General features: G+C 42.2%; 1 protein-coding gene across 5 annotated transcripts in view; it reads left to right on the top strand.

Moving 5' to 3' along the window:
* The window catches only part of LOC139380224 (poly(rC)-binding protein 3), a 167972-nt gene that overhangs the window by 111427 nt on the left and 37221 nt on the right, over positions 1-19324 (top strand). For all 5 annotated transcript variants that reach the window (XM_071122756.1, XM_071122754.1, XM_071122757.1 and 2 more), the window contains 7 exons: positions 9716-9739; positions 9835-9867; positions 9968-10084; positions 10608-10739; positions 11163-11291; positions 14317-14391; positions 18050-18091. In XM_071122756.1, coding sequence (XP_070978857.1) covers positions 9716-9739; positions 9835-9867; positions 9968-10084; positions 10608-10739; positions 11163-11291; positions 14317-14391; positions 18050-18091 — 552 coding nt within the window. The remainder of the gene's footprint in view (positions 1-9715; positions 9740-9834; positions 9868-9967; positions 10085-10607; positions 10740-11162; positions 11292-14316; positions 14392-18049; positions 18092-19324) is intronic.

Below are 19324 nucleotides of genomic sequence, written 5' to 3'. Positions count from 1 at the left end.
ACTCCCTGTTCACCTACGACTTTGTGGCCGCGCACAACTCCCACACCATCATTAAGTTTGCTGATGACATGACGGTGGTAGGCCTGATCACAGACGACGATGAGACTGCCTACAGAGAGGAGGTCAGTGACCTGGCAGTGTGGTGCCAGAACAACAACCTATCCCTCAAATGTCAGGAATAGAAAGAAGCTGATCGTGGTCTACAGGAAACGGGAGCCTAGCATATCCCCATCCCCATCGACAGGGTTGTAGTGGAGCGAGTAGAGCGCTTCAAGTTCCTCAGTGTCCACATCACTAAGGAATTAACACACACCAACACAGTCATGAAGAAGGCACGACAACGCCCCCCCCCCCCCCCCCCAGGAGACTAAAAAGATTTTGCATAGACCATTCAGCTGCACCGTTAAGAGCATCATGACTGGCTGCATCACAGCTTGGTATGGCAGCTGCTTGGCATCCGACCCCAAGACGCTACAGAGGGTACCAATACATAACTGGGGCAGCGCTCGCTGCCATTCAGGACCTCTATTTCAGGTGGTGTCAGAGGAAGGCCCTAAAAATTCTGTAACTAACAGGACTTTGAACAGCCTCTACTCCCAAGCCATAAGACTACTAAATAGTTAACCAAAAAGCTACCCAGACTATCTGCATTGACTCTCTTTGGACTTAGTCTTTGGACTAACTCCTTTGAATCATTGTTATCTATCCTGTTGCCTCGTCACTTTACCCCTACCTATATCTACATTTCTACCTCAATTAGGTCTTAACCCTGCACTAACGACTTGGTCCTGCTAGCCCGTGTACATAGCCCAGTTATCCTTACTCGTTATGTATTTTTTAATTGTGTTATTCTCTAGGCATTGTTGGGAAGGGCCCATAAGAAAATATTTCCCTGTTAGTCTTGACCTGTTGTTTACGAAGTATGTGACAAATAAAAATGTATTTCATTTGACTCATTAACAATTAATAAATATCTCATTGATGATATATATAAATACATTTATACATATTTAAAGAAATGGTGAGTCAAACCATGAGTAAAAATTAGGTGGACTTTTCCACCTAGAGACATGGTGTTGAAAGGATTAATCAGCCATTTCCAAATGCCTAAAAATAAACTTATGAGTTGACAATAATATTTTTTTTTATACCACAGCGTTGTTGAATACTCATTTCTCATTGGCTAGAATGGCATTATAGAATGGACATTAAAGCTGGATAACGGGACAGTAGGAAAAGATATAGGGATAACTTGCAATCATGACATAATAAGCGCCTACACATGAAGACCATATTTGCTACAAACTTATAGAAAGCTAAACAAATAACTACACAAACTTAAATTCAATGAGTTGTAAACGCAGGTCCGACGAGGAAAAAACATAGCTAGCTAGCTAGCATTGATTTGTTTTTGCAGAGACATATTTTTGGGGTGCATCTAATGACCTAATATCGTCAGTGATGAGCATGAATTTCTCTAGTAACCTTCACGGCTAACCCCAAAGATGTCAAATCCTCCAACATGTTTTTAGTTAGACCAGCTGTTTTTAGCAACAGATATTTTTGAATTTGGTCATCATATTGGCAGCTTTGCAAGAAGAAAAAATGTATCTTGCTTCTAGCCTAGTATTTGATATGCTATGCGATCTCCTCATAATTAACAGTCAGTGTTGACGAGTGTCCTGACGAGAAAGCAAACTTTGATAGCTATGCCAGGCAAAATCTGCATTATCAGCTCATTGGTGTGGATGTATACAAATGAATGTCAATAGAAAACAACTGCTTAATTGTTATTCAGGCTGCAGAGGTCATGACTGTGTTAGCTGTAGCTAGATGGCTAACTAGCAAGCAAGGGATAAGATCATTGCCAGCAATAATGACAATGTAACATACAGTAAATAACAAAATACTGGGTCGTGTCCATAAATATCGAAGTTATCGAACAAATGTCTGGGTCACGTCTCTAGCAACCAAAAGATGAGAAAGTATGAATTCACATGCAGTACCAGTCAATAGTTTGGACAAACCTACTCATTCCATGGTTTTTCTTTATTTTGACTCTTTTCTACATTGTAGAATAATAGTGAAGACATCAAAACTATGAAATAGCACAAATGGAAAAAAGTGTGAAAAATATCAAAATATATTTACATTTTGAGATTCTTCAAAATAACCACCCTTTGCCTTGATGACAGCTTTGCACACGCTTGGCATTCTCTCAACCAGCTTCGTGAGGTAGTCACATGGAATGCCATCATTACTTTAAGACATGAAGTTCAGTCAGTACTGAAGATCTCAAGAACTTTGAAAGTTTCTACAAGTGCAGTCACAAAAACCATAAAGATCTATGATGAAACTGGCTCTCACGAGGACTGCCAGAGGAAAGGAAGAACCAGAGTTACATCTGCTGCAGAGGATAAGTTCATTAGATTTAACTGCACCTCAGCTTGCAGCCCCAAAAAATGCTTCACAGTGTTCAAGTAACAGACAGATCTCAACATCAACTGTTTAGAGGAGACTGCATTTATCAGGCCTTCACAGTCAAATTGCTGCAAAGAATCCACTACTAAAGACCCCAATAAGAACAAGAGACTTGCTTGGGCCAAGGGATACAAGCAATGGACATTAGACAGGTGGAAATCTGTCCTTTGGTCTGATGATTCCAAATTTTTGATTTTCAGTTCCAACCCCTCCGTGTCTTTGTGAGATGCAGAGTAGGTGAATGGATGATATTAGCATGTGTGGTTCCCACCGTGAAGCATGGAGGAGGAGGTGTGATGGTTTGGGGGTGCTTTTCTGGTGACCCTGTCAGTGATTTATTCAAAATTCAAGGCACACATAACCAGTATAACTATCACAGTATTCTACAGCGATACGCCATCCCATCTGGTTTGTGCTTAGTGGGACTATCATTTGTTTTTTAACAGGACAATGAAGCAAATCACACCACCAGGCTGTGTAATGTCTACTTGACCAAGGAGAGTGATGGGTTGCTGCTTCTGATGACCTGTCCTCCACAATCACACAACCTGAACCCAGTTGAGATGGTTTGGGATGAGTTGGATCACAGAGTAAAGGAAAATCAGCCAACAACTGTTCAACACTAAAGTTGAAGTCAGAAGTTTAAATACACTATGTTGGAGTCATTAAAACTCGTTGTTCAACCACTCCACAAATTTCTTGTTAATTAACAAACTACAGTTTTGGCAAGTCAGTTAGGACATCTACTTTGTGCATGACACAAGTAAGTTTTCCAACAATAGTTTACAGACAGATTATTTCACTATAATTCACTGTATCACAATTCCAGTGGGTCAGAAGTTTACATACACTAAATTGACTGTGCCTTTAAACAGCTTGGAAATTATTATTATAGCAGAAAATTACGTCATGGCTTTAGAAGCTACTGATAGGCTAATTGACATCATTTGAGTCAATTGGAGGTGTACCTGTGGATGTATTTTAAGGCCTACCTTCAAAGTCAGTGCATCTTTGCTTGACATCATGGGAAAATCAAAAGAAATCTGCAAAGAATTAAAAAGAAATGTAGACCTCCACAAGTCTGGTTCATCCTTGGGAGAAATTTCCAAACGCCTGAAAGTACCACATTCATCTGTACAAACAATAGTACGCAAGTATAAACACAATGGGACCACGCAGCCGTCATACCGCTCAGGAAGGAGACACATTCTGTCTCCTAGGTATGAACTTATGAAAAGTGCAAAAATTTGGTGCGAAAAGTGCAAATCAATCCCAGAACAACAGCAAAGGAGTTCCCAAAGGAGTTTGTGCAAAGATGCTGGAGGAAACAGGTACAAAAGTTCTATATCCACAGTAAAACAAGTCTTACATCAACATAACCTGAAAGGCCGCTCAGCACACGCTGAGGATGAATGGGCCAAAATTCATGCAACTTATTGTGGGAAGCTTGTGGAAGGCTACCCAAAACGTTTGACCCAAGTTAAACAATTTAAAGACAATGCTACCAAATACTAATTGAGTGTATGTAAACTTCTGACCCACTGGGAATGTGATGAAAAAAATAAGGCTGAAATACATCATTCTCTCTACTATTATTCTGACATTTCACATTCTTAAATAAAGTGGTTATCCTAACTGACATATGACAGGGAATTTTTACTGAGATCAAATGTCAGGAATTGTGAAAAACCGAGTTTAAATGTATTTGGCTAAGGTGTATGTAAACTTCCAACTTCAACTGTATGTGGGAACTCCTTCAAAACTGTTGGAAAAGCATTCCTCATGAAGCTGGTTGAGAGAATGCCAAGAGTGTGCAAAGCTGTCATCAAGGCGAAGGGTGGCTTCTCTGAATAATCTCAAATATAAAATATATTTTTGGGGTCACTAAATAATTCCACACGTTTCTTCATAGTTTTCGTGTTCGTTATTTTACAATGTAGAAATAGCAAAAATAAAGAAACCCGTTTGAATGAGTAGGTGTGTCCAAACTTTTGACTGGTACTATATATAAATGAAACAAATCTACAAGAAAACGTCATTTCTACAGGTAAATGTGTGCTTTGAATTGTTTTCTTTGGCAACTGTGGTATAAGCAGGATAAACAGCTTAAACAAACGCAAAGGAATAAACTTTGCTGTTATTCAGCTGCGGAGGTTGTGACTGTGTAGCCGTAGCTAGTTGGCTAGCTAGCAGCAAGCAAGGAATAAGAATGTTGCCACTGAGCATGGCAACGGAACATAAAGAACCAACGGCTGTGTCGCGTCTGTAAATATCGAACTAATCAAACAAACAACTGGGTCTCTAGCAACCAGAAGATGAGAAAGTATGAATTATAAAAAAAAGATAAAAATGTTAACATCAACGGGAAAAAAGTATTTCTACCGGTAAATGTGTGCTTTCATATTGTTTTCTTTGGCAACTGTGATATAAGTTAGATAAACGCCTCCGATCTATACATGACCTTGGAATAATTAACTCTGCAAAGGGACTTGACTCCACCTCATCGCGCTGCATCGTCCATTACTTTCAAGGTAATCTACAGAATGTCAGCATTTATCCCTTACATACAGTTGAAGTCGGAAGTTTACATACACCTTAGCCAAATACATTTAAACTCACAATTCCTGACATTTAATCCCAGTAAAAATTCCCTGTCTAACGCTCGGCGAAATGGGTAGACCAAGGCGTAGCTTGATTTGGGTTCATCATATTTTATTTAAATGTGAACCAGCAACAAAACAATAAAGAGAAACAAACAAACAAACGTACAGCCTTGTAGGGCTCAAAAGCAACAATATATAAACAAGATCCCACAAACAACAGTAGGGAAAAGTTTACCTGAATATGATCCCTGTCACGGGCATCGTAAGAAGTGGACCAAAGTGAAGCGTGGTGAGCGTACATATTCCTTTTATATGCCAGCAGCATTCCACCCTGCATACCACTGCTGGCTTGCTTCTGAAGCTAAGCAGGGTTGGTCCTGGTCAGTCCCTGGATGGGAGACCAGATGCTGCTGGAAGTGGTGTTGGAGGGCCAGTAGGAGGCACTCTTTCCTCTGGTCTAAAAAAATATCCCAATGCCCCAGGGCAGTGATTGGGGACATTGCCCTGTGTAGGGTGCCGTCTTTCGGGTGGGACGTTAAACGGGTGTCCTGACTCTCTGAGGTCAATAAAAATCCCATGGCACTTATCGTAAGAGTAGGGGTGTTAACCTCCGTGTCCTGGCTAAATTCCCCCTCAAACCATCACCGTCACCTAGTTTACAATTGGCTATTTCATCCCCCTCCTCTCCCCTGTAACTATTCCCCAGGTCGTTGCTGCAAATGAGAATGTATTCTCAGTCAACTTACCTGGTAAAATAACGGATAAATAAACAATTAAAATAAATAAAAATACATTTATAGAAAATGTAGCCAACAAAACAAGGAAACGACCGTGAAGCTTAACTTCGGCTATAATGCCTCTAATAAAGTCAACTACCCACAAATACAACAGGGAAAAAAGGCTAGCTAAGTATGATTCCCAATCAGAGACAACGATAGACAGCTATCCCTGATTGAGAACCATACCCGGCCAAAACATAGAAGCACAAAAACCTAGAAAACAAAACATAGAATGCCCAACCAAATCACACCCTGAACAAACCAAAATAGAGACATAAAAAGGCTCTCTCAGGTCAGGGCGTGACAGTACCACCCCATCCCCCAAAGGTGGGACTCCGGCCGCAAAACCTGAACCTTTAGGGTAGGGTCCGGGTGGGCATCTATCCGTGGTGGTGGCTCTGGTGCGGGACGTAGACCCCGATCCACCTCTGGCTCACCCCGCTTTGGTGGCGCCTCTGGTGTGGGGACCCTCGTTGCGGGCCACGGACTGGTGACCCTCGTTGCGTGCCCCGTACTGGAGACCCTCGCTGCGGGCCCCGGACTGGGCATCCTTGTTGCGGCCTCCGGACTGGGCACCCTCGTTGCGGGCCCCGGACTGGAGGCCGTCGCGGGAGGCTCCGGACTGGAGGCCGTCGCTGGAGGCTCCGGACTGGGGACCGTCGCTGGAGGCTCCGAAATGAGGACCGTCGCTGGAGGCTCCAAACTGGGGACCGTCGCTGGAGGCTCCGAACTGGGGACCGACGCTGGTGGGAGGAGACGTATAGGCACCCTGGTGCGTGGGGCTGTCACAGGGCCCACCAGGCTGAGGAGACCTACAGGAGGCCTGGTTCTGGAAGTAGGCACAGGATGAACCGGGCTGTGGGGGAGCACTGGAGATCTGGTGCTTATCTCTGGCACCACTCTTCCAGGCTGAATGCTCACTTTATCCCGGCACCTCCCGAGCGCAGGCACAGGTCAAACCGGGCTATGGGGGAGCACTGGAGCTCTGGTGCTTAGCCCTTGCACCGCTCCTCTTGGCTGCATGCCCACTTTAGCCCGGCACGTGCAGGGAGTTGGAACAGGCCACACTGGGTTCTCCTGGCAACTGGGGATACCGTGCGTAGAGCTGTTGCAGGATAACCTGGGCCGAAGAGACGCACCGGAGACCAGGAGCGCTGATCCGGCACAATCCCTCCTTGCTGAATGCCAACTCTAGCACGGCAACTGTGGGGAGCTTGCAGAGAGCGCACCGGGCTATGAGAGTGCACTGGAGACACACGGCGCAAAGCCGCATAAACTGGAACCTGACTAGTCACTCTCTCCCCACGGTCCATAACCTGACTCCGCCAATCTCCCCGTGTGCCTCTCCCCAAAAAATGTTTTGGGGGCTGCCTCTTGTGCACGCCTCGTTGAGCCAACTCCTCGTAGCTTTGCCGTTCCGCCTTTACTGCCTCCAGCTCCTCCTTGGGACGGCGATATTCCCCAGCCTGCCTCCAGGGTCCTTTACCGTCCATGAGTCCCCCTTACCACGCTGCTTGGTCCTTTAGTGGTGGGTAGTTCTGTCACAGGCGTCGTAAGAAGTGGACCAAAGTGCAGCGTGGTGAGCGTACATATTCCTTTTATTTATAGAATATCTAGCCCAGAAAACAAGGACACGATCGTGAAGCTTAACTCCGGCTATAATTCCTCTAACAAAGTCAACTACCCACAAATACAACAGGGAAAGAAGGCTGCCTAAGTATGATTCCCAATCAGAGACATTGATAGACAGCTATCCCTGATTGGGAACCATACCCAGTCAAAACATAGAAGCACAAAAATCTAGAAAACAAAACATAGAATGCCCACCCAAATCACACCCTGATCAAACTAAAATAGAGACATAAAAAGGCTCTCTCAGGTCAGGGCGTGACAATTCCCAATCAGAGACAACGGTAGACAGCTGCCTCTGATTGGAAACCATACCAGGCCAACATAGAAATACAAAAACTAGACTACACATAGAAATAATAAAACTAGAACACCACCCAGTCACGCCCTGACCTACTCCACCATAGAAAATAAAAGCTTTCTATGGTAAGGATGTGACACTGTCTTAGGTCAGTTAGGATCACCACTTTATTTTAGGAATGTGAAATGTCAGAATAATAGTAAAGAGAATTATATATTTCAGCTTTTATTTCTTCAAATTCCCGGTGGGTCAGAAGTTTACATACACTCATTAGTATTTGGTAGCATTTCCTTTAAATTGTTTAACTTGGGTCAAACGCCTACAGGTAGCCTTCCACAAGCTTCCCACAATAAGTTGCATGAATTTTGGCCCATTCATCCTGACAGAGCTAGTGTAACTGAGTCAGCTTGGTAGCCCTCCTTGCTCTCACACGCTTTTTCAGTTCTGCCCACAAATTTTCTACGGGATTGATGACAGGGCTTTGTGATGGCCTCTCCAATACCTTAGCTGTGTTGTCCTTATGCCATTTTGTCACAACTTTGGAAGTATGCTTGGTGTCATTGTCCATTTGGAAGACCCATTTGTGACCATGCTTTAACTTCCTGACTCATGTCTTGAGATGTTGCTTCAATATATCCACATAATTTTACCTCCTCATGATGCCATCTATTTTGTTATGTGCACCAGTCCCTCCTGCAGCAAAGCACCTCCACAACATGATGCTGCCACCCTCGTGCTTCACAGTTGGGATGGTGTTCTTCGGCTTGCAAGCATCCCGCTTTTTCCTCCAAACATAATGATGGTCATTATGGCCAAATAGTTATATTTTTGTTTCCTCAGACCAGAGGATATTTCTCGAAAAAGTACGATCTTTGTCCACATGTGCAGTTGCAAACCGTAGTCTGGCTTTTTTATGGCGGTTTTGGAGCAATGGCTTCTTCCTTGCTGAGTGGCCTTCAGGTTATATAGGACTCGTTTTACTGTGGATATAGATACTTGTACCTGTTTCATCCAGCATCTCACAGGGTCTTTTCCTGTTGTTTGGGATTGATTTGCACTTTTCACACCAAAGTACGTTCATTTCTAGGAGACAGAACGCGTCTCCTTGCTGAGCGGTATGACGGCTGCATGGTCCCATGGTGTTTATACTTGCGTACTATTGTTTGTACAGATGAACGTGGTACCTTCAGGCGTTTGGAAATTGCTCCCAAGGATGAACCAGACTTGTGGAGGGCTACAATTTTTTTTCTGAGGTCTTGGTTGATTTATTTTGATTTCCCCATGATGTCAAGCAACGAGGCACTGCTTTTGAAGGTAGGCCTTGAAATACATCCACAGGTACACATCCAATTATGTCAATTTGCCTATCATAAGCTTCTGAAGCCATGACATAATTTTCTGGAATTTTCCAAGCTGTTTAAAGGCACAGTCAACTTTGTGTATGTACATTTCTTACCCACTGAAATTGTGATAAACAGAATTATACGTGAAATAATCTGTCTGTAAACAATTGTTGGAAAACTTACTTGTGTCATGCACAAAGTAGATGTCCTAACCGACTTGCCAAAACTATAGTTTGTAAACAAGACATTTGTCGAGTATTTGAAAAACAAGGTTTAATGACTCCAACCTAAATGTATGTAAACTTCCGACTTCAACTGTAGCTGGTTAAGTACATTCGTAGATCATTATAAATCCTTTACAAATTGTGAACATACTATGATCAAATACCTTATTAGATAAATAATTGACTAATTATAAATAAATGTTAAGTAACACAAAATATTTATAAATTATTTATTAAGGGACCTTAATATGAAGTGTTACCAAAGCAGTATCAATAATTATTGTTAGCATTGAGATTACCCTAAAATGTTAATTACAACTACTGTTTTATGTTTATGTTCCCTTATTTGTTTTAGGAGGTTGGAAGTATTATTGGCAAGGTATGCAAGACTTTGTTTATCACGCACTTGTACATAACACAATCACAATAATAATTACTTGAGATTACTGTAAACATTTAATGTTTTTATACCAGAAAGGGGAAACAGTGAAGAAAATGCGCGAGGAGGTGCGTTGTCAATCCCTCTTTTCTTCCATTATACACTTTTATCATGAGAGTTAGAATTAATCCAAGGGCTGCTCATAATGGCGTCTGTTATTATTCACAGAGCGGAGCAAGAATCAACATCTCTGAGGGCAACTGCCCCGAGCGGATCGTCACCATCACCGGCCCAACCGACGCCATCTTTAAGGCCTTTGCCATGATTGCCTATAAATTTGAGGAGGTATCATGATTTCTCTTGTCCTAAGTAACTTCTTTACACAGAGGCAGGAGTGCTACCACTGCTTGGGTGAGGACAAATAGAGAATAGCTTCAGATGGTGCTTTCCTTGGGAGGGTTGTTGATTTTGTCTTCATATTCAGACGAATTCAAGGCACTCTTCAACCTTGTGAAAATATAAAATGTCTTAATTAGTTTGGCATAGTAACAGGGATTAATAAAAACATGAAACAATTTGTTTGTGAAGCCAGTATGTGAAGCCAAAAAGTTTGCCTGGTTTTTATATGTTTAATCCCTGTGGGTATGCCAATTTAATAAAAGCATTTCACATTTAGGCAAAAAAATATATATAATTATGAAGAATAACCTCCTTTACTTTCTTTAAGCGTGGTCCAACAAAACCGATTTGCCAACAAAAGGGAGAAACATAAATGGCCATGGAAAGAAAGTGTAGTAAACATCAAAGTAAAATATGTCTTACACAGGCAACTGTTTCTTATGCTTGACCAGATTATATCCCATTCCAGGATATAATCAATTCCATGAGCAACAGTCCAGCAACCAGCAAGCCCCCTGTCACTCTGCGTCTGGTGGTGCCAGCCAGCCAGTGTGGATCTCTCATTGGGAAGGGAGGTTCCAAGATAAAGGAGATGAGAGAGGTACGTTACAGTACAGGTACAGTAGCAGGCTATACCATGAACATCAGACATGAATCATGGAATCAAGATGATGCCAAGATTGTTTGCATTCCGATTCTTTACCCTTCTACCAGAAGTGTGCACTTGCTCACTCCTCAATTTACTATACTTCATTTCTGTCTTATGACTGTTGCCTATACTAAATAAACCCAACAAACGTATCATACTAGGCAATGACCCTCACCGTATTACTTGAGTTGTCAATGGCTCTGTGTCTTTGTGAGTGTGATCTTATGTTGTTATTTCCAATATCAATGTGATCTATACATGTTGATTGTCTTTACTCAGGAGCTCAAGATGCAAGATAAATAAGGCCAATTTACAGTAAGTGAATTGAATTGCACTGGAACTATGTCTCACTGTGCCATGTCTATCTCTCCCCAGTCCACAGGGGCACAGGTTCAGGTGGCAGGGGACATGCTGCCTAACTCCACAGAGCGTGCCGTGACAATCTCTGGGACCCCTGAAGCCATAATCCAGTGTGTCAAACAAATCTGTGTGGTCATGCTTGAGGTAAAGTATGTTGGAGGGAGAGGACATTTTCAGTGCAATACAATGGGAATTTAGCCACCAAAACCCACATAGCCAGAACAAAGATACAGAGAGAGCCATTCTACTGCTGGCACTCTGAATGGTCTCTGTCCCTAGGCCCCTTCCAAGATACTCCTGCTGTGATGGTAAAAAACATCTGACATAATGGACTGAACATAATGTAATAATTCCCCAGTAACAACTTTGTAGGTCCAGAAGTTTCAGGGGTTAGACAAAACCAACTTGTGTGCTCTAACAGAGAGAACTCGATGAATCAATTCAATCATTTTAAATTAACATCACATTTAGAAATAAAACCTTAGTTCAAATATCTCACAACATGGGAAGAGTGTTATTTTGCCTTTAACTCAGAATTGTGGTGTAGACACAGCTTCTGATCGAATCACTAAACTACACTGCTCAAAATAATAAAGGGAACACTTAAACAACACAATGTAACTCCAAGTCAATCACACTTCTGTGAAATAAAACTGTCCACTTAGGAAGCAACACTGATTGACAATAAATTCCACATGCTGTTGTGCAAATGGAATTGACAACAGGTGGAAATTATAGGTAATTAGCAAGACACCCCCAATAAAGGAGTGGTTCTGCAGGTGATGGTTCTGCACTTCTCAATTCCTATGCTTCCTGGCTGATGTTTTGGTCACTTTTGAATGCTGGCGGTGCTTTCACTCTAGTGGTAGCATGAGACGGAGTCTACAACCCACACAAGTGGCTCAGGTAGTGCAGCTCATCCAGGATGGCACATCAATGCGAACTGTGGCAAGAAGGTTTGCTGTGTCTGTCAGCGTAGTGTCCAGAGCATGGAGGCGCTACCAGGAGACAGGCCAGTATATCAGGGGACGTGGAGGAGGCCGTAGGAGGGCAACAACCCAGCAGCAGGACCGCTACCTCCGCCTTTGTGGAAGGAGGAGCAGGAGGAGCACTGCCAGAGCCCTGCAAAATGACCTCCAGCAGGCCACAAATGTGCATGTGTCTGCTCAAACGGTCAGAAACAGACTTCATGAGGGTGGTATGAGTTCCGATGTCCACAGGTGGGGGTTGTGCTTACAGCCCAACACCGTGCAGGACGTTTGGCATTTGCCAGAGAAGACCAAGATTGGCAAATTCGCCACTAGTGCCCTGTGCTCTTCACAGATGAAAGCAGGTTCACACTGAGCACATGTGACAGACGTGACATAGTCTAGAGACGCCGTGGAGAACGTTCTGCTGCCTGCAACATCCTCCAGCATGACCGGTTTGGCGGTGGGTCAGTCATGGTGTGGGGTGGCATTTCTTTGGGGGGCCGCACAGCCCTCCATGTGCTCGCCAGAGGTAGCCTGACTGCCATTGGGTACCGAGATGAGATCCTCAGACCCCTTGTGAGACCATATGCTGGTGCGGTTCCTCCTAATGCAAGACAATGCTAGACCTCATGTGGCTGGAGAGTGTCAGCAGTTCCTGCAAGAGGAAGGCATTGATGCTATGGACTGGTCCGCCCGTTCCCCAGACCTGAATCAAATTGAGCACATCTGGGACATCATGTCTCGCTCCATCCACCAACGCCACGTTGCACCACAGACTGTCCAGGAGTTGGCGGATGCTTTAGTCCAGGTCTGGGAGGAGATCCCTCAGGAGACCATCCGCCACCTCATCAGGAGCATGCCCAGGCGTTGTAGGGAGGTCATACAGGCACGTGGAGGCCACACACACTACTGAGCCTCATTTTGACTTGTTTTAAGGACATTACATCAAAGTTGGATCAGCCTGTAGTGTGGTTTTCCACTTTAATTTTGAGTGTGACTCCAAATCCAGACCTCCATGGGTTGATAAATTTGATTTCCATTGATCATTTTTGTGTTTTTGTTGTCAGCACATTCAACTATGTAAAGAAAAAAGTATTTAATAAGAATATTTCATTCATTCAGATCTAGGATGTGTTATTTTAGTGTTCCCTTTATTTTTTTGAGCAATGTAGTTATTATTGCCCCAATTTTCCCCATCGAAGTCAACTATTTCTTGTTCCTGGTTAAACTGAAATAGGTTCCGTTACTCATTTTGGGTGCCGATTATATTGTTTATATTTTATATTTAGGTGCAGGAGTATATTCTATAAACAGGAGTTCAAGCAGTAGAAAATTTGAGGTACCAGTATTCAACTCCGGTGAGCTCCTGCCCAAGTCAAGCACTGCTGGTTGATAGTCTATTTACTAATGTACAGATTATTCTTGTCTGATAACCAGTTAAACTGACATGTAGCTTTTGTCTTGCGAAGGCTAGTGATACAATCTGATGGAGTTAATCATCACCCAAAGTGTATGTGTACTGCCACATTAATATATCATGTGTCTTACTCAAGCAGCTCTCTAAGGCTGTGTTTATACATGCATTCTAAGAGCCCAATATTTTTTCATATCCAATACTTTTTCTGACTTTCCACACTCAGTTTTATGTGACCCATATCAGATTTGCACATTCACACTGATGTTGCCAAATATCACACAGATGCAATGCTCATTTCCTGTCAGTGTTCCTTTAATGTTTTGGGGGGTTGTTGTGGTAACGGCAGGTCACGTGCAAAAAAAACCCATCTGATCTGAGGTCGCTAATGGAACATCGGAATTGTATCAGGATTAAGAACTACATACGAAAATGTGGAATAAGACAAAACTCAAAAGATCAGATTCAATGTGTTTTTTGCTGTTAACACATTCAGCTGCAGCTGCCCCTATACTTTACATTATTGAAACACCCAGCCGTCTTTCAATCTTTTTTTTCAAGATTTGGCGAATAGAATGCTACAGACAAACTCCTCACAAAAACACTGGGCTGGGAAAACACATCTGTCTGAAACAGCATCCTATTCCCTCTATAATGCATGACTTAGGTGACATGTAATCTGATGTAATCTTTGTCTCCCTCGTCTCTTTTGTCAAACCCACGGCCACACACTCAGTCCTGGTCTAACGCTCTTTCTGTGTCTTCCCTCTTCCTCTTCTCCTAGTCCCCACCGAAAGGTGCCACCATTCCTTACCGCCCAAAGCCCGCCTCCACCCCCGTAATTTTTTCAGGTGGCCAGGTAAGAGCCGAGCTGCTGGTGGCAACCGCAGCCAACATCAGCCTTTTATTCCAGCATCAGCCACGGCCTGTTAGTGCACTCAGGTTTTCTCACCTTCACACTCACTCGCATTCCGCCCCCCCTTCTTGTAAAGCCCAATATACAAAGTTCAGAGCAGCCACAAGAGTCAGTGTGGCTCCTTATATTACATTCTAACAAGCCTTGTTTGACAGGCTCCTATCTAGTTGTGGATGTCTATCTAGTTATGACGTATAGACTATCACGGCCTGCGGCTGTGAACTTTTTCGCAACCTAAATGTAAGGCAGGGTACAGCTAGGCCAAGAGGGAGGGAGGGATATAGTGACGGACCTTGTTGCAGGTTACTACTCAATAGAGGGCCATTATAGTTTGTAACGGTGATGCTTTATAGGACCCCTGTTCACAGAGGTTTTTGTTCCGACTTTCACTTAATTCTGTTCTATTAATTTCAAGTCCACCTCTTGACAGTAACATTAAAATGATAAAGGGGTGTTGGGATGGGGGGGTTGGAACAAAAACCTTCAAAATGAGGGGCCCCTTAGGATGTCAAGACCGAAATGAACAGCATGGCTATTGGACAGCATGGCTATTGGACTATTAATTAACACGATGAGGGGTCCTTTAGGATGTCAGGACCGAAATGAACAGCATGGCTATTGGACTTTTAACACCTTTGTGGGTTAACCATCGAAAGAGAAAATTTAAGTTCAGATTGTGTTACTTGCATGCAAGCTCTAATTGTACAGTGCACACCTCCTCTTTCAAAAATATATAATATCCTTTTAACATTCCTGATGACTTGTAAACATCTTTTTAAAGGTAGGTTAAAGGTATGACGTACACTACATGGCCAAAAGTATGTGGACTCCTGCTCGAAGAACATCTCATTCCAAAATTATGGGCATTAAAATGGAGTTGGTCTCCCCTTTGCTGCTATAATAGCCTTGACCAAAGTTGCTTGGACAGAGCTAAAATGAATCATTGACATATTCTGTGCAACTAAGCTGCCAGCTACTAACTATTTGTTTAGTAAGTCCTTCAAGCATTTAAGTAGTAGATCAGAACTACATTTTTTGTGCACTTTTCGTGAATATATATATATAGGGAGTCAGAAACAGGGTAATCCAACACAATAATATATATGCACAAACTGTAGCAGGTCATGTGGCATCAATGATTCGAAGAACAGGAGCGACCATGTTACGCTTCCTATAGATTACCAAGTTCAAAATCAAAACAGTGAAATTATTACTTCCCAACAATGCAGAGAGATCATTTTTTTATAATATAAAAATAGAAACAATTCTAAAATATTAACAAGGAATAAATACACAATGAGCAACGATAACTTGGCTATATACACGGGGTACCAGTACCAAGTCGATGTCCAGGGGTACTGGGTAATTGAGGTAGATAAACTACATGGCCAAAAGTATTGGACATTTTGGGTCTACCAATGTTGATTTCCTCATTCAAGTACCAAGAACAAAGTACAGAAAAAGTGCCCAAGCTGAAGTCAATACAATGTAGCAACTTGCAAACACTACATGACCAAAGTATGTGGACACCTGCTCGGTGAATATCTCATTCCAAAGTCATGGGCATTAATATGGAGTTGGTCCCCCCTTTGCTGCTATAACAGCCCCCACTCTTCTGGGAAGGTTTTCCACTAGATGTTGGAACATTGCTGCGGGAACTTGCTTCCGTTCAACCACAAGAGCATTAGTGAGGTCGGGCACTGATGTTGGGCATACAATAACAATTGTCTAGAATGTCATTGTACAATCATGGCCAAAAGTTTTGAGAATGCCACATCCTGACTGATGGCAGCCCATTCTTGCATAATCAATGCTTGGAGTTTGTCAGAATTTGTGGGTTTTTGCTTGTCCACCCGCCCCGATCCCACAGCTAAATCAACATTAGGAGTCCTGGTGTTTGCTGGACTTTCTTGGGCGCACTGAAGCCTTCTTCACAACAATTGAACCGCTCTCCTTGAAGTTCTTGATGATCCGATAAATGGTTGATTTAGGTGCATTCTTACTGGCAGCAATATCCTTGCCTGTGAAGCCCTTTTTGTGCAAAGCAATGATGACGACACATGTTTCCTTGCAGGTAACCATGATTGACAGAGGAAGAACAATGATTCCCCTCCTTTTGAAGCTTCCAGTCTGTTATTCAAACTCAATCAGCATGACAGAGTGATCTCCAGCCTTGTCCTCGTCAACACTTTCACCTGTGTTAACGAGAGAATCACTGACATGATGTCAACTGGTCCTTTAGTGGCAGGGCTGAAATGCAGTGGAAATGTTTCGGGGGGATTGAGTTCATTTGCATGGCAAATAGGGACTTTGCAATTAATTCATAACATTCTGGAGTATATGCAAATTTCCATCATACAAACTGAGGCAGCAGACTTTGTGAAAGTTAATATTGTGTCATTCTCAAACATTTTGGCCATGACAGTATGATGTAGAGTTAAGAGTTCCCGTCATTGGAACTAAGGGGCCTAGCCCAAACCATGGAAAATATCCCCAGACCATTACACCAAACTTTACAGTTGGCACTATGCATTGGAACAGGTAGCGTTCTCCTAGCATCCACCAAATCCAGATGGGTGAGAGTCCAATGGCAGCGAGCTTTTACACCATTCCAGCCGACGATTGGCATTGCGCATGGTGTACTTAGGCTTAGGCTTGTGTGTGGCTCCTAAATGTTTTCACTTCACAATAACAGCACTTACAGTTGACCAGAGCAGCTCGAGCAGGGCAGAAATTTGCGGACTGACTTGTTGGAATGGTGGTATCCTATGACGGTGACATTCTACTGACACTGTTTGTCTATGGAGATTGCATGGCTGTGTGATCAATGTTATACACCTGTCAGCAACGGGTGTGGCTGAAATAGCCGAATCCAATCATTTGAAGTGGTGTCCACATACTTTTGTACATATAGTCTAGATGTAGAAAGTAAACAGCATAGTGAGTCATTTTCCGCAACAACTAAAAGCGTGGACGCGAGAGGCTCAACTCCTCCTCTGTTTTGATGCCCTGGCTACCACACTGTGGATAGCATGAAGCTTAACTGTGCCCATGTGCAGATACTGTGTGTGACTGTGTGAAAGCAAAGTCTTACATTTTGCTCATCTCTATATCTGCGGTGCTGCTCGTAGCAACGTCTTTTCGCTGATTCTAACTTTAACATTTTTGATTACTGCTACTGCTACTAATACAACTACTCAACCACTACCACTACTGTAAATTAGTCAAAGATATTACATGTAATGAATAGTAGATATAGTCAAGGCATCAAAGTACAAACATGTGGTTGACTATCACCTATTAAAGGGATATCATATAAGGCAAGTTTTTCGAAAGTCATGTTAGTTTATTCACAGTGGTTTGAAATTGTTCAGTATTCATATTTTATATAAACTTGGTGGATGACATTTATGCAACATTGTCTAGTATAAAATGCCTTTGAGGGAAACAAAGAATGTTTAGGCAATTGAATGAGACAGTACTTAAGTCTCAGATAATGATTGAACTTCAGAGTAGTCTCTGAGATTACATGTATAAGCCCTATTCCCTGTGAAGATAGATGATAATATTCCATTTTTGTGTTTCTTCTTCCTCCATACAGGCCTACACAATTCAGGGACAATATGCCATCCCACACCCAGATGTGAGTTAAAAGTCTGCACATTTCTTAGACTTACACCTATGAATATTAACCAGTCATATTAACACAACATCGTTCTCAGTGTAAGCCTTCCGAAACCTCCAATCTCAGGTCTTGAAAAAACTTGTTTCTTAAGTGCCTGTTAAAATTTTAAAATGAGGCACTTAAGAAACAAGTTTTTGGTTCAGAGTGATTTTTTTCAGATTTAGAATCGCAAATACCCAACAGTCTCCACATCCAGGAAATTGCTTTTGACTAATGTCATGCTCTGTTGCAGTACTTATGACTAAGTAGAACATTATAGAACTGGTTGTCTGGGTGTGGACACCTCCTAAATTCCACAAGGCCATACAAAGTCTCCAATGTTTTTTCGTGTGTTTTTAAAAAATGAACCCATCCACCACCGCCCATCTTCGGAGGACACACATCTTTTGTTTTTTTATACAACTTTTATGCTACATTTACATACATTTTACATATTCATATTACATACATGGTACTTTTATATACAGCAATCACATGACAATAATATGTTACTGAACATAAGCTCTTTAATCCCACCCCTCAGCCACTCTCTGCCCATTCCACCTATCACCATAGACCACCCTTGTTTGGTTTCTATGAGCCATATATTTTTCAATTGTGCTGGGATGTTTTACATACATTTTAAACCTTTCTAATTCCATGGTATACACAGATTGTGAGTTAAAGATGAAAACCTTTCTTACAAGTATTATACAATTATTTATTGACTGACTATGGCTTTCCAAATCGCCCAACATTGTTATTTGTAAGGTTCATTTTAAGTGAATGTTGTGATTTTTTTTTTACCATTCCTGACCAGAAACATACATAAGGGCAATACCAGAATAAATTATCTAGAGATTCTGTCTCTTCGCAGCAAAATCTACAGAGCAGAGATTGTTGTATGCCCCATATACAGTGGCAAGAAAAAGTATGTGAACTTTGGAATTACCTGGATTTACCCATAAATTGGTCATCAAATTTGAGCTGATCTTCATTAGTCACAACAATAGACAAACATACTGTGCTTAAACTAATAACACACAAATTATTGTCTATAATGAATACATTGTTTAAAAATTCACAGTGTATGTTGGAAAAAGTATGTGAACCCCAAAAGCTAATTGGAGTCAGGAGTCAGCTAACCTGGAGTTTAATCAATGAGACGAGATTGGAGATGTTGGTTAGAGCTGCCTTGCCCTATAAAAAACA

The sequence above is a fragment of the Oncorhynchus clarkii genome, chromosome 22 (assembly GCF_045791955.1).
Source record: "Oncorhynchus clarkii lewisi isolate Uvic-CL-2024 chromosome 22, UVic_Ocla_1.0, whole genome shotgun sequence".
Classification (NCBI taxonomy): domain Eukaryota; kingdom Metazoa; phylum Chordata; class Actinopteri; order Salmoniformes; family Salmonidae; genus Oncorhynchus; species Oncorhynchus clarkii.
This window is presented reverse-complemented; position numbering and strand designations above follow the sequence as displayed.